This window comes from Anarhichas minor, unplaced genomic scaffold, assembly GCF_050575085.1.
Source record: "Anarhichas minor isolate MPS153535 unplaced genomic scaffold, ASM5057508v1 ptg000021l, whole genome shotgun sequence".
In the NCBI taxonomy this organism is placed as follows: domain Eukaryota; kingdom Metazoa; phylum Chordata; class Actinopteri; order Perciformes; family Anarhichadidae; genus Anarhichas; species Anarhichas minor.
This window is the reverse complement of record NW_027466467.1, coordinates 9,194,228-9,216,567: the sequence shown is the minus strand read 5'-3', so window position 1 is coordinate 9,216,567 and position 22,340 is coordinate 9,194,228. Positions and strand designations below refer to the sequence as shown.

The window sequence follows — 22,340 nt, the reverse complement described above, 5'->3', positions numbered from 1 at the left end:
AATCCCTTTTGTGGATTGCGATGCTGTAAGGCTACACTCGGTGCTAGTTAAAGTGAATTACTTAATCGTGAGCCAACAGATTCTGCCTCGTATCTCTACTTCCTGATGCCCACCTCCCGCAGCCTGCTCTCCAGCTCCAGCAGCCGCGTCCTCTTGGTCTGCTCCTGCTGACTCATCTTCTCCAGGTGCTCCTCCAGTTTGGCGTTTTGGGCCTCCAGCTTGCCCGCCTGAGACTCCAGATAGAACTTTTGCTGCCGAAGCTCTGAGATCATCTCCTCCTGGGCTTTCCTGAGAAAAATAAACGCAAACAGATGCCTTTACTTTGGCTGTTTAGAAGCAGACATCCCTCAAGAGATCCATCACATTCATTTAACATACACAAATATTTAGATTAGAAGTTTAGAAAAATGCAAATTACTAACATAAGCAAATATTTAGAACAAATCCCTTTAACAACGTCAGTAACCAGACTTTGTAAATTCCAGTGACGACATTTACATTATAATAACAGAAGAATGTTAATATTCCTTAAAGTACTACATTTCTAAATTAAGATTACTTTAAGCTGCATTTTCTGTATTTAACCTGCGATACATTTTGACCTGGCCACTTGTGGGTTAGCAGACACAAATTGTGAACACAACATTGACTTATCATCATGTTTTAAGTGAGAGTAAACCAAAACAGTAAACTTGCTGGCTGGAAATGAGCTTAAACTCACGATAAAACTCTGTTCAGCTGAGGGCAGAGATTGAGATGATTCTATGTAGGTTCATAACTACGAGTGATGAACCTCTCACATTGTTACACTGTTTTCATATCATCATTTGAGTTTGAGTTGATCATAGTTAACCTAAGAGATGATACGCAGCTACGGCACACAAAGATGTGCGCACTAATGAAGCAATTGGAGGCCGAAGGCGATAGAATCAGTGTGGGCAGAGGGTAACTCATGAAAGCACAGTGTGGGCAGAGAGGGCCTAGTTAACTCACATGTTCTTCTGGGTGTAGATGCTGCTGTTAGCGGCCAGCTTGTTGGCCTCTGACAGCTCAGAGATGCGCTGCTCCAGGTTCTTCATCTTGGAATTCATAGCATTAATGGTCTGTGGGAAGAGGGAGACACAATGACACGGTGAAACATCCCAATTTAGAGGCTCAAATGACAGAATATATTGCCTTTTGAACGACAGACAAATCCTATTAAGAATCATGTTACACACATATTTCAGCAATAGCATTTATTTTATAGGAAACAGAATCTTGTACTGCAGTAAAATCCTATTAGAGTCCATTAAGGTGTTGCCTGAATCTTCTACTGTCAATGTCAGATGAGTGCCTCTAAAAGCTTCTTAACTGCCTCAATTCTACCACATTAACCAGATTAGGACTTGAGCCCAGGCTTTATAGTGCAACATGAAGTATACTACAATTTAATCCAACTATACATTCCAATACATTTCAACCACTATGACAAATTACTGCGTAAAGAAACAAAAACACATTGACGGAGTCTACTTTTCAAAGTGGAGAAAGGTATCATATCTACAAGCATCTTCAACCCATTGAGACATTTAAAGCACATATCATCATTGAGAAAGAAAAGATTATATACATTGCTGCTGTTTCTACTGTTGCAGAATTACCAATTACTCAAAACTATAGTATTAGACATTGACAATATACAATCTCTTAGTTTTTAAAAATCCCATCTCAGGAGAAAATGTAGTGGATATCATTCTCAAAAAGCCTGTTGAGTTTCCTTACGGCTTTCTGTTCACTGATAAGTTTGCAATTCTCCCGGGACTCCTCCTCCTGCTGGGCTTTCCGGACCTCGAGGCTCTCCTTGTCAGCCATGTCCTCCTTCATTTGGGCCTCCAGAACCTTCAATCAGACAAAACCAGCAAACATTACACACATGCCAATGTTGACGTGACAAAAATCACGTTTAGGTTATAGTCTGCAATTTGCTACGTGAGAAAGCAATCATTAAAAAAAAAAAAAAAAAAAACTGACATGGCTGTAAATGTACAACCTGGTGTGGAAGCTGTAATTAGTGTGGTGTCAAACCTCTCTTTAAAACATGCGACAGCTCCGACTTATATGACACCACAGTGATATAAAATGGCAGGACTGACAAGGAATAACACACACATTTACACACACACACACACACATATATGGATATATATATATTATATATATATATATACATATACAGTATATATATTTTCAGTAGTCTGACAATATAAGGCTGGCCCACCTTGATCTTATCGTCATAAAGCTTCTCTTTTTGAACCAGTTGGGTTTCCATCCTGTGGGCTGTCGACTGGGCATCCCTCAGGTTGTCCTCCAGTTCCTGGAGAGTGCAGCATGGCAATTATAACTGGACACATCTAACACGACAAACATCAATTCAAAATACACTGCAAATGCCTCACATTGATGTTAATCTTGCAGTACAGCTTTCATTTTTTAGCATACAATCACAGTAATGATTAATGTAGCCTAAAGCCCTGCGTTTAAATGACGGCACAATCTACTGAAAAACAGACATCAAAACATCAAATGCATTAAAATCAAAAGAAATGAAGAAACTTGCATTGAAAAAATGGAAATCCATAAGTCGGCTGGTGCGGTGCCTGCTCATGTTGACACCGGTTAAATTTGGCGTATGTTAAAATCTATTTATGTAACGACACCGGTAGACGAGTAGCCACTTGTGGGGTGCTCAGCTAGCAAAGAGCTCTTTAGACAGAACTGTGTGTCGAGCGTACATGTGTGTGTGTGTGTGTGTGTGCTAAGATAACTGATGAGGAATAGATTGGGAGAGGGCAGGACGAATGGGAGGGGTGGAATTAGGGGCTGAATGGGTCAAAGTATTAGCGAGCCTTATCTGTAGTTCTCTCACCAGGATCTTTTCAGCCATCTGCTGGATCTGCTGGGATTTGGTCTGAATGTCATCTTTCAGCTTATTCTCCCGCCGCTCAACCATCTCCAGCCGCTTTACCTGGTTCTCCAGGGTCTTCCTGCCCTCCTGCTTACACACAAGAAAGAATAGCATAGAATACAATAGAGCTAAATCACACAGATACTTTCTCAGGAAACAGCAAACAAACCAGTGTACTTTTAACAAATGTGCAGGATTCAGGATTGTGGGTTTACTCCGGTACCTCTGTCTCTCTCAGGCGGCGTTTTAAAGTGTCACTGGAGTCGGTTTTGCCTTTTAGGCGCTCCAGGTCTCTTTCCAGCCGCTCTTTGGCCTGCCGGACATTCTGCAGCAGCTCAGTGGCTTCTGTGCTCGCTTTTACTGCCTGGGGAGGTCAAGAGGTCAACGGCCGTTAGTGGATCCCAAGACAAACCTCTCGATACGCTTTCGGCAACTCCGACCCTGAAACACTGAAAAAAAAAAAGCTCCTCTACGGAATAAACGAAGAACTACAGCAGAATGCAGAAATAGGAAAAATGGCTAAATTCTGTGTGTGTGCGCGTGTGTGTGTGTATGTATATATATATATATCCACTGTATTGATCTGCCTTTCAGAGTATTAGGAGAGACAACTAATTCAAATAATATGTGATGTTTTCTTATTCCATAGTAAGAATGAATTTACCTTGGACAGTTTGTCCTGGAGCTCCTGGATTTTCACCTGCTGCTCAGAATTGGTCTGAAAATCAAACGCACCGTGAACTCGGTCAGAGAACTTTTATGGCGACGACTCTAAGCATGAAGATCAATATGAAATGCCTGATGCCTTACCTTCTCTAGTTTGGAGAGAAGCTCCTCCACCTCGGCTTTACCCTGCTCTTTAGCCTGAAAAACAATATGGCGTGTCGTGAATGATCAAAAAAACAGACAATCCATCCACTTTCTAGTGGCTGCAGTGGTGAAAGGGCGCAGCAGCAGCCGAGGCAGCAGTTCATCCAAACTCACACTGAGGTCCACAATGACTTCAAACTGCTTTGTTCTAGAATATCTTGAGTTTCCACCTGGACTATTGGTTACTATTGAGTGTTGAGAATCTGTAAATCAGTGGCACATTAAGAGTTTTCATTCCTGGTCTGAAATCTGAATATCACATTTTTAAGAAGCACAATAGTAGTGTAGCCTCAAATGTAATGCATTTTACAAAAATAATATTTAGCATTTAAGTCCATCAGATTAACTGGACTGCAACTTTATATTCAATAAAGCTGGATTGATGGCATCACGTTTGATCAGGCAGAAAGGACAGTGTCATACATATACGGGCTTTGCAGATTATGTGCTCGGCTCTAATGAGCTTTGACTTCAGCAGTTAAACCAGGCTGCGAGCGATGAGCTGACACACTTGGCTCGTCTAAAAGCAAAGGAAAATAAAGTTTTTAACTTATAAAAAGACCAGCTTTTATTCCCCATTTCCCTCATCGAAGTGCAGTATAATGCACAGTTGTGGCCCTTTTTTTATAGCTTCATACATATAATGTGAATCAGTTATCTAGCTGGTTTTTGATGTTTGCAGAAAACACAATGTTACAGCTTTTATTAAGCATACAGTAGAGTCTGAGAAACAAACATAAACGTGGACTTTAGATGGTTTGAAGACACATTTCCTCGTCATCTTCTATTCGAGGAATATTCTACGAGGCGTGTTTCACAGACACAAAGTGAATCCTCCGCCTGTTACTTGATGCACATTTGCATTGCGTGACCTATAAGCGTCTCTGATGCAAACATACCTTCTGGATTTTCTGCTGGTATTCCACAGCTTTCCTCTTGAGATCCTCACTCGTTTGCCTGGAGTCTCGAAGTTCAGATTCGTAGAGGTCGCTGCGGCGCCGGGCAGCGGACAGGTCCTCCTCCAGCTGCCGGATGGTGACCTGCATCTCCTCCAGCTGAGCATGGTACTCCTGCGTCCACAGACGGCACACAGTGGTCATCAGCGGGGAGAAGAAAGTGCCTTCCAGACACCGACTGTACATTCATGAACATCCGAGTTCAAGTTTTCACGCAGTTTCATGCACTAGGATGCATCATCTTACAGTGTCTCCTTCATATAAACACACATGTTGTGTATTGAACAGCTGATTGAATTGTGACACCCCTATAATTAATACTTTGAAACTTGCCCAAGGACTTTAGGCTGTGATGATCACACTCATTCTGTTCAAGCTGGTCACTTTTTAACATTTTTCTTTCTCAATAAAGGAAATCTGCTGAGTTTGAAAATATCTTACAAGGACTTAAAAGATTGTACAACTCTTTAATGGTATTTTTTTAACTAGTGTACACCTTTTAGCTGGTGTACGCAGTGGGTTTTTCTTAAATACATTTGCTGGTGTATTCATGCTTTTCCTAAGGAAGACAAATAACAGGTTTTTATGTTTAAGAACAGCCTGAACGGAGGAACTAAGCTCTTAGCGAGGGCAACAATTTGCTGCAATGCTATACAGACAAAGATGTACCTCACAGATGTGCTGACACGGGTTCATTGTGCAGTGATCTATAGAAACTGCAGTGACCGTTTATCACCAAAAGTGTCAAAATCAAAAGATAACAACTCAAGGATTACCACTTTAAAGCTGTAGTCGGACACTTTGCACTAGAGAGGCTAAAAGTGAAAAGAAAAAAAAGAACTGCTCGTGTCTATAACAATCTCTGCAGAGACGACACGTTATACTGATGCTGGTTAAACTCTTTGATTCGTCACCTGTGCATAAAATAAATAGCATGTTCTGTCTGTTCCAGCCCAGATTTCATTCATTCAGCGGAGTGTTTGTCTGTAAAAGTCTTAGACTTTCTAGGACACCCATGTCTACTATGCATAATAATCTGCATGTTAGTTTGAAACACTCATAGATATTCAGAATGCGTTATAACAATAATCACAACACATTATAAAGCATTTTATAGTTACTTATAAGGTCAAGTATCATAATACTTCATAGTTGCTGGTCACTTAGACATTTATTTTTGCAAGGATCATAGTTGATCATAATTTCCACAGTTCTAATACATATATTATGATCAATTTATGATGCATTATAATCACCGTTATGATGAATTTTAGTTAAGTTACTCTAAGTGGTAATTATTTAGTCAAATGAAAATATATTTTGTGTGTTTTTACAAAGATTTACTTAAAGCAAACAATGACCACTTACAGCAACACAACCATATTATAATGCATTATAAAAAGACAACTATGGGAACTATAACACACGATGCTCCCTGCTAAATCTCAGTGAGTAAACCAGCAATTATGAGGTATATGCTTTATAATGCGTTATGATTGTTGTTATAAAGTATTATAAATATGTATGAGTGCTTATATCTATAATCATACAGTACTATAAGCAAGTTATAAGATAAGATATAACTTTATTAATCCCAAGGAAATTCTTATAATGCATAATAAGAATGGTTTTAATGCATTATAGAAATGGCCGTCATAAAAAGAGTCCCCTTCAATTTGAATCTTGATTGTTGAAAAAGAAGAAGAACACCATGTGTCATTCCCCTGGGAGGAGGGTGGGCGGATCACTTGAGTAATGATCAAAGTCCCCCACACTTCTGTGTCTCGCTGGGGCGACATCTGCAGGGATGACCTTTACGAGTGTCGAGGACCAGGGAGTCCTCAGAGGGGAAGCCCTGCCTGTGCAACACCGACACGCTGACAAGAGCAGAATCTCACCGCAGCGTCGGTTACTACTTCATAAGCTATGATCGCACATAGACGACACCATGGAAAGTAGAAGAATCTCCTCAAATGAAAACGACGGCTCAGTGGAGGAAGTACGGTGGCATTTTCCCCCCCTTTCAGTACACATTTCTAAGTATAAATACCTTGAAGTGTCAATAAAAGAAATCAACTGCACCACGTCATTATCGCGATGAGAGGGAGGAGACGGAGAAGATTTACATACTTGCTCTTTAATTTCCTGCAGCTTGTTGCTCTGTTCACGGATGTCGTGCAGCAGCTGCAAGGCCTTGTCATCCTCTCTGGAGACCTCCACGCGTGCCTCCTCTAGGCTTCGCTTCAGGCTCTGCAAACACATACGCGCGCACAAGCTAATGGCTGCTGTTCCTTCAAATCAATACTGGTTATCTGAGGTGTTGAGGACAGGCGACACACATGAGCATCGTTATGTTTAAACATTTCTTTAAACACTCCACACACACACACACACACGGTCGTTGTTATTATGACTCACGCTGCATTCGGTAATGTAGGTGGCGAGGTCTTGCTCCAGAATGCCCCTCTGGGTCTCGGACGCCTTCAGCTCCACATCCTTCTGGTGGAGCACTGACTCCAGGTCAGTCATTTTACGCTGGAACCTGGAGATCTCCTGGTCCATCTGAATCCACCAGAGAACAGAACAATTACCAGTTTCATCGCAACTCTACAGAAAGTCGACAACTCACAGCTGTTTTTGAATGTTAATGGTTTGTATTCACATGCGGCAGAATCGTACAGCCACTTAAAGTGGTTGTTTAAATCAGCGAGAACTGTTCATCAACCATAGATTTTGATGATAGCTGAAATATTTCACATATTTCCCATCCAAGAATGCTTCACAAACTGTAGTTGATGATGAACTTGGCTAATTACAGCAGCACCAGAAGCCTGTTGATCTGTTTTAAGCCGGTCAACCAGAATAAACACAGAACGTCTGGTAATAAAACCCACGATTGAACGGTTTATTTTGCTCAAAAACAAAGTGCAACAATATGGAAATACAAAAATACAATTTCATAGTTTCCAGTCAGCCAACAGTGATCTTACTCTAATCATCTCCGTCAGGCCTGATGGATTTGTTTGTCACAAAGGATTGTGATGAAACACTGAAACATGAATAAAAGCATGAAAAGAAGCAACTTAAAGAACAACCTCACCTTGTGACATTTGTCTTGAGTTTCTTGTAATTCTTTGCTTTTAAGATGCAGCTTCTTTTCCATAGAGTTGGTCTTAGCAGGAGAGTTGAGGCCTGCAGACACTGACCTGAGAACAACATATGCTCTTTAGTATATAGTATAGTTAATGCCAAACACAAATACTACCTGCCTCATCTGCGTAGCAAATAAGCATAAACACACGTAAGCGCACGTAATTCTTTTATTTGCAGGACGATTCGATATACTAAGACTGTCCTTTACCAAATTCAAACAAATTAAGATTTTTGTAAGCATACACAAATACAGTACTTCAAAAGTATGTGTCTATTGTGTAAGGAAGTAGGGAGCAATTCAAATATCTCAGATTCTCAAATCGTATCAACGATATCGGCGACACAAACAGAGGATACCTGCAGGTCTCATGTCATGACAGCATGCAACAGCATCGCAGCTTTATTAAACTGGCTGAAACGCAGACAATACAAACACCCACACATTGTAAATGAGCGACAGACATGGAGACAGTTTCCTTTATAGGAAATGTCTCGTCATAACAATAAGCATATCGACAACAATAACATGAAGCAGAGCTGTTTTTTTTAAAGCATCGCAGTTCATTCAGGACAAAACAGCCGTGTGGACCTGGGAATGTTTGCCGTTAGCCTGAGAAAATAATGTGACAGGAGAATGTGTGCTATGCTGTTGGTCTACACAGAGCTATGTAGAGAGTCCAAAGCACTCATTCTTCTTGTTTATGTAAGGCGATGTGCTATTTTATTTCCTTTCTTTTGGGAATAATTTAGAGCACAGAGTCGATTTTTTTCCACCTCTCTCTTGACCAGAGAACAAGAGGAAAATCCACCACGAACAGAAGCCTTCTAAATAAATGAATGGGTCTGTTTGAATGAGCTCATGAATACAGCAGAGAGATCTTTAATAAAGTTGACTCAGACTGAGTCAGTGTTAAAAATAATCACAAAAAGGAAGCGCTGCTCCCATCGCCTCTCTACATCGGCACGCACGCACGCACGCACGCACGCACGCACGCACCTTTTCATAGGAATCCAGATTAAATGAGAAGGCGTTCCAGCAAGCTGAATCTGTTGCCAATTAAAAATTTATGTTAGGCATCAAAATTCATAAAGTTCTCTGGTGCTCAGCTGAATCGTTTCGGGGGGCTACTGTAACGATAATATGGCAATTTAAACGTCCTCAGTTGGAGGTTTTCTGCATCGAGCTGTGTGATGTGTTTTTTTTTTTTATCTATCTGTTCTCCCTCTCAACGATCTACTGAATCCTAGCTGAGTGAGTATGGGAGATGGATGGATGTCTTCTTCCCTTCCAACTGCTCTGGCACACTTGCGTATGCTTTAAAATTGAAAATTGGAGCAAATATCAATAATGTTTTCAAAGGAAGCATGGGTAATATTTACTGCAAAATAGGAAATAAATGATTTTACAAGAGAGAAAAGCCAGGCCACTCTTTTCCTGGCAGAGGAATACGGTATATGTCTCTGTACTGTGGAGGGAAAATAAATGAGGAGCCGCTGCAGACTGCATTATTGAAGAGAATCAAACAGAGACAGGGACGTAAAAGTATGCAACTAAAGAGGCTTTGCAGCAGCGTTCAGCTAAAACTAAAATAATACAACACATACATTAGCCCGGCCATGCACACACTGACCGAAATGCAAACGAACACATAAAACAATGTTGAAGAACACGCTAACTAAACAAACCCCTCCAATCATACTGCAGATGCAAGCACAAAATGGGGACCACAGTAGACTAAATGCAGTTGATTAGTACGCTTAAGGGGGAATTGGCCGCCTCTTAATTGGACGTCCGATCAGTGTTGATGGTAAATGTAGTCGATTGAAGCAATAAATTCCTCAGTGTGTGCTGTATTGACCGAGAAAGCCGCGTTTGCAGTTTGGATGCTTCCTGCGTCCGTGTTTGACGTGACAGTGAGGAAGAACTACAGGCTGCTACTTCAGCTTGGATTTCTTGTCTTCATTTTTGGGGGGGGGGGGGGGAAACCAGGGAGCGCACGTGCTCTAGATGCCACTCAGAAAGAGAACTTCCTTGTTCTCTTTGTTGTGTTGCAAACAACAAACATTTCCAACAACAACAACATTGAGTATACGGCCAACGAAATGCAGCAGAGAGAGGCCGAGGCTGCGGCCATGCGAGAGCATTTGGCCGGGGAGGACCCTCTGAGCGTGAATAGCTTTGGCGCAATGCATCCTGGTACTTGAAGGCACAGCCGGCACGGCTCTGCAAGAAGGAGAACTTTGATTTCTCCGTCAATATAGCGAGCACTGAGGAACGTATTGCTTAATTGACTAGAATAAGGTTTGTTCAAGCTTGTTCTGGTCCAAAGTTATCTCTAATAATAGGACATTATAACTTATAACATCTTAGATGTGACAGGTTACTGAAACATTTTCTTGCATTTGTGTGTGCATTGTGTTTTTTTGCTGTGCAAAATTATATTTGCCAACATTCCACACGGACAATGTGTGAAATGATATGTAGTAAAGCACCAAATTTAATCTAAATAATACAGAGTTTAAACACAAATGAACAACTGTTTCAAAAAATTATAATAATTTAAAAGAAAAAGAAAACATACGAGCACATTTTTATTTGTTTCTTTTGTTGTTGTGGATATTTTGGTCTGATGGTGGCACTAGAGGACGTGTCAGAGGGTAATTTAAAACATAAGGAGCCGTCCTCCAAAGACCACGAATGTCCTCTGCAGATTTCTTGAAAATTGAGTTGTTAGATTCTGAGATTCCACGACGAGGAACGATTGTGCCCAGATGATGGCGCTGAGGAAAAATCTGTTGCCTGGTCAATTGAATAATTAGGAATCATCCTCTGGAGACTATGAATATCCACACCATGGCCATCTGGCAGTAACCGTGCATGGCAATCTGGTCAGTAGTTGTCAATATGTTCTGCTCTCGACCAAAAGTGTTGAATGACAAAGATATACTTGTGAAATACATTGTATATCATTTATTTCCTCAAAAACGCAGGAGTTTATAAGCCTTCATTAAAGCCACCTTTCAAAGATGTTTTTTGAGACACTAAACCACAGATAGCTTCTCGTGAATTTGAGGCAAGCTGTTAAGGGGATTTTGTTGTTGAGTTTGACTAATGAGGAGTCAGACGGATAAGTTCACACAGAATGAAAAAAACAAAACAGAATAGCAGAAACCCTGAAAATGCATGATTAGCATTCCATTATGCCTGGCTCTGGGTTCATTTCTCTTTCCTTTTTGGCATTGTAAAGAACAATGTGTGTACATGCATATGCATGCACCCACACACACACAAATCTGAGCTCCTCTTAATCAAGTGCAGCGAAGGAAATGACTGGCTTCAGTAAAAAAAAAAAAAGAACCATGAACAGATGACTGATGGTGTAACAGCAAGGGACAGAGACATTAGAAGAGGGAGAAAATAAGAGGAGGCGATGAGACGGGTAAAGATGGGGGTGGGGACTGGGAGAAAAAAAAAAAAACACATCACGGTAGTAACCATAGAAATAGATTCTCTCCCACAATCTGAGCTCTCATCCCTTTCCCCGTCTAATCTGCTCACCCTTTTTTCTTCCCTTTCTGTTGCTGCTGCTGTCATGATCCGCAGTCTCCAGGACCATTAACCTGCTAGAGCACTGCCATGGGGCTAACGAATAGAAACCCATCCTCCTTCATTATTATCACAGGTTAAGAAGCCAAACACCATTAGGGATAATTACAGTCCCAGAACCCCATGCTATAAAAAGGAGCCTTATATGCTGCACAGTAACAGAGAAAGCACAATAACAGCAGCGAGGGTGGGAGTGTATGTCTGGGGGTTCCACCTCTCGGCAAAACCTCATTGACACACTCAGCCGCATACCAATCAGCGCCAAAGGCAAGACAACGCCAGCTCACATCCTCTGGTCCATTCATTTAATCTATCTATGCATCGGATCAACTACGTGCAAACCCCAGAGCACAAAAAAACAGGACTCGGAAGAAGAAAAGCACAGGAGAACCAGGGGATCCCTCCCCTCCCTCGTCTGACACAGCATATGGCCAAACCCATTTTGGCCCCAACAGGCATAACGCTAATGACAGGGACACAACACCAGCAGCCCAGAACGCCACACTAGGTCACCTGAAACAAAGCTACCTGGAATATGTTGCCAAAGTAATGAGTCTAACCTCAGAACAGCAGCCAACGGCACGGGGTCTGTACCCAACAAAGGTGTGTTAGAGAGGTGTATGCAGGAGGTCTCTGCGTTGACTCCAGGCAAGAGAAGGGGTCGTCTTTGTAAAAAAATAAATAAATAAAGCCAAACAATGCCAAGTAAACAGGTAGCACTTACTCGGTTTTGGCCAATGTTGTCAACGCTCTGCTGAAGAACCATCCTAGAAAGGGAAGATCCTGGCCCTGGAAGCCCGCTGGCAGAGCTCCTCGCTGGGCTGCTGAGGCTGGCCGGGGGGCTGCCTGCTCCGGCTCCTCAAAATTAGAGGTGTCATCTTCAGCGTGCAACGCAGGAACGAAAGGCGGGAGAACTGCAGGAGAAAGGACGGAGTGAGAGAGGGCAAAGAAAAAAAAAAAAAAAAAAAAAAAAAAAAGGAAGCAGCGACGAACAAAGTAGTAACAAATAAATGTGCAAAATAAAAAAAAAATAAAAACACAACAAGGAGAAAGGGGAGAGAAAGGAAGGGAGGAGGAACGGAGCTTTGGGAGCCTAGAGTGCGGTAAGTCGCGCGTTGATGCACATGCTGCCTCTCTGTCTGTCTATCCCTCCCTTCCTCCCTCCTTCTCGCTCTCTCTCTCTCTCTCTCTCTCTCATACACACATGCTCACCGCTCTCCCTCACTGCAGCAGAGCAAGCTAATCAGCTGGAGCCAAAGCTGAAGCATAAAGCTCTATCTGTGTCCAATTATCAATAAACCAAGTCCATATTTTTAATACAAACAATGTTTATCTATAAGATTATTTTTTTTAAATATTGTATTTGATCATTTTTACTCAAATTAATTCATTAAAATAAAAAATAATAATAACTCTTCTCTTCAACACACAGACAGACACAAACAGCTCGTGCACCCCAAACACTGTATCATGGTCTGCTGATGACCAGGAGGATTTTGAACAAACAACTCATTAATATTCAGTGTTGATAGGAATAATATAACTGGAAAACAGCTCAGAGGAAAGGACCAGCATAGTAATGTTTGATAATCGCTCCAGAATCACAAAAAGAGGAGGGTTTATTCATCCCAAGACACGAGGTGTTCTTCTGCAAAGCAAAATAAACGATGCAGCTACACGTGTGTGAATTACAGAAGCACCGCTGAGCTGCGGCTCCACACAACATGTCCATTGATGAGAACGTTATGGGTGTGTGTGTGTGTGTGTGTGTTTTCCCGAAGCCGGTCAGGTGAAAATGTCAAACTGTCATTTGGTGCAGTCTCAGGTTCGGTGGCAACACGGACGACACAACAGACGCACACACACACACACACACAGAGGGCGTGTGGTGCTGCTAGCGTAAAAAGATCTGTGCTGCGTCTGTTGAGAAGCAGATGAGTTGAAGATCTTTACTCTGTCTGCCTCGCTTCTTGCCTCAGCCTTCCTCCCCATTCCAGTCAGGAAAGAGCTGGCCCACTGCCAACAGCACACACAATCTCATTATTATACTACCGACTACAACACTGGCAACGCAATCGTTGTTTGTTGTCTATGTGCAACAACAACACACACACAACACACTAGTGTATATGACAAACAACATTGATATTTGACAAGTAGTAATGTATCATCTGGCCAGTAGCGTGATTACAACGACATCATTTCGAGCTAAATTGAGCATTTTCACTGGAAAAGGCAGAAGAACAGAGTCTCGAGTGAGAGGGCTCTCCTCACCTTGTCTTAAGTGGTTCCAGTCTACACTGGAGAAGAAAGAGTGACAGCGGAGTCCCTGGAAACCCAATCGCTCCGTGGCTCCACAGAGCAAGCTCTGCAGCAGGTCTACAAACGGCTTACTGGCCCGCGGCTCCTCCGGAATCTTAAAGAAGCGCTGGAGGCAAAAACACGGACAGGAAATAATTACACGATGCCTAAACTGATCAGGTATTAGTTCAGGTAAATCAGACTTATTTTCATTCAGTGAAACTGGCCTTTACCATTACAGATCAGATACAACCAGTGACCAATGACAGTGCTTGTACCTGAAAGTTGAGGATGTTGTGGATTGTCTTGGTGGACGTACCACCAGAGAAAGGTGACCTGGCATAGATCATCTCATACGCCATGATCCCAAGGGACCACCAGTCGCACTCCACCCCGTAGGTGCTGTGAAAGCCCCCGTTCATGGCTGCCAGGACCTCGGGTGAGAGGAAGTCCTGGGTCCCAACAGGCACTGTGGGAACTGCCACCTGGAAACGCATTAATACAAATAAACGATCACTGTCAGGCATCCCGAAGTCAAGACATAGAGCGAACTTTGTAATCTTCTTACCGTTTTGTTTGCAGTCAGCCTGGCAGCTGATCCAAAGTCTGCCAGCTTAATGTGACCGGTCCGATCAATGAGAACGTTCTCCGGTTTGACGTCTCTGCAAGCGGATAGTTCAGAAGGGATTTGATACTGCTTTTACAGAGCCGTTTGTTGCCCGAGTACCGTAATATGTCTGCCGCTCTGATGATAATTGAATACATTTGTAAACTCCAGCAATGTTTTGCGTTACATAACATCACACCGAGTGCTCCAGGTTAAATTACAATGCTACATTTCTCATGTCCAGTTCATGTTTCCCTGAATCATGTGCGTTTGGCCTTCCACTGAAAACAAAAGAATGACATTTAGCGAGGCTCTATGAGTACGGGTAACAGCTTTGGCCCTATTTCTTCAACCAATATTGTTCCTCAAAGTCTGCATCAATGAGGGGTTAGATTCAGTGGCTGGTATCTTACCGGTGGACATATCCCAGCTGGTGGACGGCGTGAACGGCCTCGACCAGCTCAGCCAAATAGAACTGAGCCATGGACTCATCAAACTGGTCCTCGTATCGGTTTAGCAGGGACATCAGGTCACCGCCTGGCAAGTACTCCATTGCCTGAAGACACATTTTGTATGCAGTCGTTAACCGGCGGTATAAAACTACAGCGGGCACGGTAGCAGTTTGAATGAATGCGGGTTTGAATGTGAATAAAATGAAACGGGTATCACACGCTGTTGAAACATTGATGAATGCCTAACAAATAGGCCTATATTTAGAAAGAACAGCCAGGCAACAAGTGTAGGACCACATGTGCTTGAGCTCGCATCAAAGCTCTGTTTCAGCTCAAGCTTATAGGACGGTGCTCTTCATTATGGATTCGGTTATGCAACACTGAATACTATTGCAGATGTAGCTGTGATACTGCAGTCAAAAGGATGGTCTTTCTTTGAGAGCTAAAAATACACCAACAAACAACTGCAACATCCTTGTGGTTCTGTGATCATGGGCAAAAACAAGACTTTTTTTTTTTTTACAGTCGAAGCAATTGCCACAACAAAGATATCTAATTGAGCATCTCTAAAGTTTGGAAACACAACAAATCAACCTCGGTCACGTTTGACTTACTGCCGTCTGCACCCTGAGATGAAAGGCATTTGTCTGGCTGATTTGAGCTGCATGGCATCAGCCGCGCAGCCACAACAAGCGAGGGAGCCTCTGGTGCATGAATGGCCGGCGAGTCTGAATGAACGGGAGCATTCTCCAGTGTTACCTAGCAACAGGGAGACCGGGGTGCCTCTCTGACACACGGATAAAGATGGATGCTTTGTATTTTCCTCCACGCTCAGTTAGGGGAGCGGGGTGAGACAAGAGGGGGGAGTGAAAAGAGATGGAGAAGAGAGAGAGAGAGAGAGAGAGAGAGAGAGAATGGAGACATGAAGGAAGGTATAAGGAGAGGGTGAGTGAAAGGAAAGCTAAAAAAGGGCAGCAGACAAGATTAGGCTGCACTAGGAAGGAAAGGCTTGTTTCCTGCACCCTAAGCCAGCCTAAAAGGGTCATCAGAGAAAATATAGATTCTCTGTGAGGTTAGCAGCCTCCGCGATGCCTACGCTGAACGTTCTCCCTGAGGAGAACATTTACACTGCAGAAGATTAGACTATTAGAGGGACACTAACAATTTGGGAAATATGCCTGGTTACCTCCTTAACTAGAGTCAAGGGAGGTGATCATTATTAAATCTATCCACCTTAAGTACAGAGATCCGGGGGGTGTTTCACCTAGAAGAGAAACACAACAAGCTTGGGGGGGGGGGGGTTAGCTCAGCTTGATCGTCGTGTTTTTCTTACTTTTCTCACAGCTGTAGTTTCTTGAATGTGATATTGTCGTGTAAATGGAGTTAGCTACTAAATCACAATTTGAACAACAACAACAACAACAACAACAACAACAACAACAACAACAGCAGCAGCAGCTAGGCCAAAAGACGGCAGCCCTTCAGAGGTGCGGTCCAGCACTGAATGATGTTGTCGTCCCCCCCCCCCCCCCCGTGCTTCAAAGCATTTCTTCTATTATATACAAGTTGTTCCTCTCAGTGCTCAATTCAGATCCCTTCCTGTAGCAGCTCATGCACTATTCTGACTGATCTTCACTGTTCTATTAGTCACGTTCTGGAAGCCACAGCTGTGAAAGAACATTATTTAAAATGACACGTTACAATATAGTTTTCCTGTACAAAGCTTTATGTATAAAAATAAGCTGTGTTGTACTCTGTGCATAAAAAACAAAACAAGACACTGAGTTTGTAGAATCAGGTAACGTAAACATTTAAGCTCTTTTTGAACAACACTAGCTGGGCTGAGTGGGCAGTTTTGGACGGTTGATTTTTTGGGACTTTTGAAGGAGGTAAGCCATTTGCCTGCCTGTACTTTTGTTTAGTTCAGAAAGGTAAACACAGCCTGACTATCCTCTATCCTCTTCTCACCTAGCTGTGGTTTGATAAATGCCTGTTATGAGCCTGGGTATTAAAATACAAAATTTAAATTAAAAAAACCACACACCAAGTACTACATAGTGTGTGCCATTTGCTTGGCATGTTTATGACCCAATTACCCCCCTTTGGCCTATGGCAGTTTGCAAAAGACCGTTAAAACATTTTCTCTGACAAAGAATAAGAAAGAAAGCCCGCGGTCTCACCAGGTAGACGTGTTCTTTATCCTGGAAGGCGTAGAGAAGCTGAGGGATCCAGGGACTGCAGTTCAGAGCCAAGATCCTCCGCTCCTCCTCGTGGAAAACCACCTGAGAAGAATCAAAAAGGCCATCGGCTTAAATACAATAAATAAATGCAATAGCAGTGCTGCAAGAATTGTTACTGTGAGTAGTGTCTCAATCACATTTGTCTAAAACACTGAGAAGCTACCACCTTTAAGGCTTCATCAATTATCAATTATTAAATGTAATAGAGCTTAATTAAACCGTGGCAGGAGACCTTGATCAACATATAAAACAAACATTTTGACACTAAAAAGTCATGCCCTTCTTTCCTAGCTTGAGTTCATGTTGCTAGTTTCTTTAAGTGGGACGTCATTTTGTCAAATTATGAGAGTAGTCACAGGTAGCGTGAACAAAACATTTCTTGTTCATACAAGTTATTCGCTGTGTTGCTCACTTCAGATCCCTTCCTGTCACCACTCATGCTAATTCTGACTAAGATTTATTCTATTAGTCACATGCCAGAGAGCACAGCTGTGAGATAATGTACCCAGATTGTTCCATGTTGTTTTAAACCCTACAGCAGCCTCCAGTGGCCATTTTTCAGGCTGCAATTTTGACAACAAAGCACAGAGAAGCTCAACTATATCTTTACGTAGCAAATAATCGTTTGCAGCTATATTAATGCTCTATTTTATGCTCTAACTAGCATAGTTAATGCTCTAACTATTTTATATATATATATATATATATATATATATATATATACAGAACCTTCAATGATCATTTAGAATCGCTAAACTCTTTAGCTGTTGATACCGGTTGAAATAAATGCTCAGTCCTTCTTCACAGCAGACATTTTGACGAGTCACAGCACTAAAAGCTCATTTAGTAACAACATTAACAACGGTTACGTGTCTCAGTCGGCCATGAAAGTGTGACAGACTCTGAGGACCTCAAACGGAAACACCTAAAAGGAGTTCAGTAATCATTTTGACTTGTGTATTCCCTACTGTGACATGTAAAATGTCATCTGTATAAAATGCCTTTTATGTGGTAAAGCCAAATGCTTCATGTTAACAACTTCCTAAAATAAACTTTCTATATTTTACTCCTCTTTTACAGCGGTTACTTACATTTTCTTGAGTGCGTAGAAGTGTCTTATCCATGACTTTCAGTGCACAGACATCCCCGGTGGCCTTCTCCCGGACTACTTGGACTTCGCCAAAGCGACCACGACCGACCACCGCACGCAGTTCAAAGTCATCCGCACCCGGCTGCATGGCCCGAAGTTCTGAGACCACTTCAGAAACTGTTTCACAAACACACACAAACATACACAGATGTATTCACCCATTGTTGGGAAACAACCTTTAGGATGTAAAATTGGCTGGTATTTAAAATAACACACCAATATTGTGTAATGGTCTATATTAGCCAATTGTGAAATGTGAATTATAGTGATCTCTTTTTAGGATGTCACTTTATACTGAAAAAAAACTGAGACTAGAAACAGTATAAACTGTTATGGTCTTCAAAAACAACAGCTCAAAAGCAGAATAAATCCTACACATATGTAAAATGCGTGCTTACACTTATTGACAAAATTTGCCACATGGTGTATCTTCATGAGCTCTGGGGAGATGCACTCTTCGTACAGTAGCAGGAGGGCCTCCAGAAGCTCTTCCCGACCTAAAGCACAGCCTCCCTGCTGCAGGCTGACTCGACCCTGGGGACGATAATACATAAACACAGGAAACGGAAGTCAGCTACTGACTGGTATTATACAGTACAGGTGTTTATAAATATGTACAGTTAATGTGAAGTATACATAACCTTACCTGAAACACTTGGTTGAGTCGCGAGCTGCGGCTGGTGATGGGGTCCCCGGAGCACTGCATCGTTTTCAGGCTTCCGTGAGTCCCGTATTTAAACTTCAACATGGCTTCTTAACAACAGACAACCTGAGCGGGTTACACACACAGTAGGTCGAAGTGAAAGGAAGAACGTACTTACACGTTAACTGATTAATGGTGTACACGACGGTAGAGGTTATATGTAAACCGAGGAAAAACGGTGACATGAAATGACAACAATGCGTCGCTTTAGCGTGCTAAAGTTAACGTTTGCTAACTCCGTTAACGAACAAGAACGTTGACGCAGTTTTAGTGTCGTTCAGTTACATTCACAGAGACTAAACACTGGTATAAGGTTACTCACCAGACTGCCATGCAGGTAATTATAATGTAATTGTCAATATATACACAGAAACATTGACATGCTAGGAGCACACTGTTTTCCCTCAACGTTGTTTCCGGTCAACTTTCAAATTTTTGCGCGTTCGCCGCCCATCTCTCGAGTCTGCTGAGAGATGGCGGCGTGTGATTGGTTCACTGGAACTTCCGGGGCGGGTCCTGCTGCTGCTTTAAACCAATGACTGATGATTCAGACCTGTCGCTGTTCAACCTTCAACACTACAAAAGAAAGACTCATGAATAGGAAGGATTGTTTTTGTTATGTGTAATGTACATAAACGGAAAATGAATGAAGACAATGTCCAGTAGAATTGGAGAGTAATACATTTCCACAGATGCAGTTACTGCAGATCTGAAATACCACGTCTAATTGGTTTTATATTGTAGCCAATGAATCAGGGCTATTTGTTGGGACAAATGTCACTCATTTTACAGGAGTACTCCGGTCATTTATAATGTCAAAATTAGCCTATTTGCTTATTTATCATTCCGACCTGCATGCATCACACAGCTGTTGCTTTCACACCCCATCAATTTAAAACAATTCCCCTTTTTCAAACACTTAATGAAATGTAACAGACTCTAAAATAAAAGAGAGCTAAAACAATCATACAGGCATCATATTCATACAATCATCACAAGACTGAATAAAACATGTTCCTAGAATTCATTTAGGCATAATAAATAACATGCAATAATTTGCAGATCACCAAAATCAGGGCCAAAACTTTTATTTTCAACAGATTTACATGTTTCATAAGTCAGTTACAGTTTTTCAAAATTTCAGGGTCAAATATTCTAGACTAACAGGGGGCGTAGTGGAGATACTGGGGACTGGCCAGCTGCCTTTAGCCTGCCCCAGTTGGTGCAGCGGGTGCTGGTGATAAGGTTAGGGTTGAGTTTGGGATTTGGGGTTGGGAGCAGGGTTAGGTTTGGGAGTGGGGTTGGGAGCGGGAGCGGGGTTGGGAGTTGGGTTTGGGTTGGGAACGGGATTGGGATTGGGAGGTGTAGGGGCAGGGGCAGAGGCAATATAGCACCCTCTCTTGTGCCACTGCATGTCCCGCACACGTCGGACGGACTGGATCTGAGGTGCAGTGGCTCCCCAATCGTTCCAGTGCTTGAAATCTCCACGCTCAAACACATACTGGCGCCCTCTGTAGCCTGGATACATGTATCCCACCCACCTTCAGAGGGAGGAGAAATAGCAGTGTGTTACATGTCTTTAAAAACTTAAACTTAACTTAAAAAATATATTAATTATAAATAATGTTTAGCACTGGGACGGTTACAGCTTACGTTCCACTGATAGCCTTGGCGCTGGCCACACGGTCTTGGAAACCATGAGCCCACAGACTGGGGACGTCATCATCAACAATCTCCATCTTCCTACTTTCAAAGCCTGCATTCTCAAACAGGTGCAGCTTATGATCTGCACTGTCCTGGAGAGAAAAACAATAGGTTTGAGCGTGTTTGCCAGGATGTTACACTTGCTCATATTACACTGATAGTACTGACCACTTTCAGAGGCCTGAATGAGCTCAGGCTGTAGCTACTCAGGCAGTTGGTCCAGGTGCTCCAGCGAGGATACTCTCCTTTCTCCAGCACAAACTGCTCTCCTGCAAAACCTGGACGCTCAAACCCCACCCATCTGAAAGTATGGACAAAATGCATTACGTATAAATGCACACAGTAACCCTAAACAAGGGCAACAACTAGAAAACAGGATGTAGATGCAGTAAAAATTGATTTGAAACTCGATGCAGCAAAACTTGATTACTCACGGTCCCGACTCCACAATGACCGAGCCAATTTTCTCCGTCTTCTCCAACACATCTTTACATTCACCAGACAACTCCAACTTCTTTCCGCGAAAGTTCTCGAACTCAAAAACTGCCAACTGTAAGATAGGTGGAGAAGTTGGATGCTGTGTGATCTGCACCATCGGCATAGTCCCAATGCATGGTTTTCTGTATTTTTTAACACATTTACTAATTTGTGTGCCAAATGTTCAAGTCACCAGCAATGTTTTTGTTCAATTATAGGTACCTTATATGTGGCTCCGGCCCCTCCTTGGCCCTTCTCTGCAGGCAGCTGGTCTGGGTTCCCCTGCTGGTCTGTCATTTTGCTTCTACAAAGCACAGCAATTACTTTGTTTAATGCTATAAGTACTGATGTTAGATAGATTTTTACTGTTAGGTTGAATTTATGGAGAAAAGGTGTGTTTACTGCATAAAAACAAACATTATTAAACTTTAAAACATGGTCACAGGTACCATGTATCAGATCTAAATCTATAAAATCCAATCCAAGACATTTCAACACTTTTACTTGTTTACTTCACTCAAATCCTAGTGGCGTCCGTTGTATTTGTAGGAATAACACATTAATAGTGTACACACAAGAAGCATGCATTTGGATGCAGATAGAAGAGGAGACAGGGAGAGAGGAAAAAGAGAAAGGCCTGTCGGAGAGAGGGATGATCCTCATTTTTTACCTGGATGGCCTGTGCTTCAGTGCACCACGTACAAGCCACGCTCTCCGTCTTTCCTTTCTTTCCTCTCTTTTCTGTCCGTCTCAGTGTGAGGGTGTGTGTGTGAGTGTGGAGGCCTGGCGAGCGGTCGTTGGAGGCCAGTGGGGGTATTTATGGTTTATTTTTGGCCACAGCAGCAAAAAGCCTGTTGATGCAGCAAGTCTGTCGCACCCATTGTGTCCATCACACTGCTTCTCAATAGGCTTGCCCCTCTGTCCCTGGCACACGCTGCCCAGCTCTGCCTGTGCTGCCATCCTGACCATGATCCTTTAGTGGGCACACGCACTGACAGCCAGCCAAGAGAATGAACAGAGATCAGTCTCACTCAGCAGTATTGGCCCCACCCAGCTAATTTGCACTCCAGTTTCCTGTCTTCTATTTGTTTCTTTACCTTTCTCTTCATCCAGCATTCAAAAAGTTGCATCCATTAAGGTTGCTTACAGTAGGTGAATGAGACTACGTCGTCA

The 22,340-nt window shown here is 42.5% G+C and overlaps 2 protein-coding genes across 2 annotated transcripts in view; both read right to left on the bottom strand.

The window, feature by feature from the left end:
* Positions 1-19,411, bottom strand: part of cita (citron rho-interacting serine/threonine kinase a) — a 35,745-nt gene extending 16,334 nt beyond the window's left edge. Inside the window, exons 1-22 of the mRNA XM_076096144.1 lie at positions 19,309-19,411; positions 18,930-19,052; positions 18,682-18,817; positions 18,225-18,400; positions 17,074-17,175; positions 14,855-14,997; positions 14,403-14,496; positions 14,113-14,319; positions 13,808-13,961; positions 12,258-12,447; positions 7,874-7,979; positions 7,192-7,335; positions 6,904-7,023; positions 4,717-4,887; positions 3,758-3,811; positions 3,612-3,665; positions 3,171-3,311; positions 2,909-3,034; positions 2,261-2,356; positions 1,765-1,881; positions 994-1,103; positions 114-288 (exon numbers count right to left, since the gene is read on the bottom strand). Of these exons, the coding sequence (XP_075952259.1) occupies positions 114-288; positions 994-1,103; positions 1,765-1,881; positions 2,261-2,356; positions 2,909-3,034; positions 3,171-3,311; positions 3,612-3,665; positions 3,758-3,811; positions 4,717-4,887; positions 6,904-7,023; positions 7,192-7,335; positions 7,874-7,979; positions 12,258-12,447; positions 13,808-13,961; positions 14,113-14,319; positions 14,403-14,496; positions 14,855-14,997; positions 17,074-17,175; positions 18,225-18,400; positions 18,682-18,817; positions 18,930-19,031 (2,718 nt within the window). The 5' untranslated portion in view covers positions 19,032-19,052; positions 19,309-19,411. The remainder of the gene's footprint in view (positions 1-113; positions 289-993; positions 1,104-1,764; positions 1,882-2,260; positions 2,357-2,908; positions 3,035-3,170; positions 3,312-3,611; positions 3,666-3,757; positions 3,812-4,716; positions 4,888-6,903; positions 7,024-7,191; positions 7,336-7,873; positions 7,980-12,257; positions 12,448-13,807; positions 13,962-14,112; positions 14,320-14,402; positions 14,497-14,854; positions 14,998-17,073; positions 17,176-18,224; positions 18,401-18,681; positions 18,818-18,929; positions 19,053-19,308) is intronic.
* A 663-nt stretch (positions 19,412-20,074) lies between these two features.
* LOC142955016 (beta-crystallin B3-like) lies at positions 20,075-22,127 on the bottom strand. Its single transcript, XM_076096398.1, has 6 exons — positions 22,045-22,127; positions 21,390-21,471; positions 21,125-21,240; positions 20,859-20,991; positions 20,640-20,782; positions 20,075-20,527 (listed from the first exon to the last, which is right to left on the bottom strand). Exons 1-6 carry the CDS (start codon positions 22,125-22,127, stop codon positions 20,233-20,235), a joined length of 852 nt encoding a protein of 283 aa, XP_075952513.1. The 3' UTR covers positions 20,075-20,232.
* Between the last annotated feature and the right edge of the window lie 213 nt (positions 22,128-22,340).

Excerpts from the sequence above, each read along its gene's own strand:
- LOC142955016 (XM_076096398.1), bottom strand. The coding sequence starts at position 22,127 with ATGGCAGCACAGGCAGAGCTGGGCAGCGTGTGCCAGGGACAGAGGGGC. Across the intron at positions 21,472-22,044 it reads CAGTGTGATGGACACAATGG|AAGCAAAATGACAGACCAGC; the intron begins GTGCGACAGACT and ends TGTGCTTTGTAG. Across the intron at positions 21,241-21,389 it reads GGGCCGGAGCCACATATAAG|TTGGCAGTTTTTGAGTTCGA; the intron begins GTACCTATAATT and ends CCTATCTTACAG.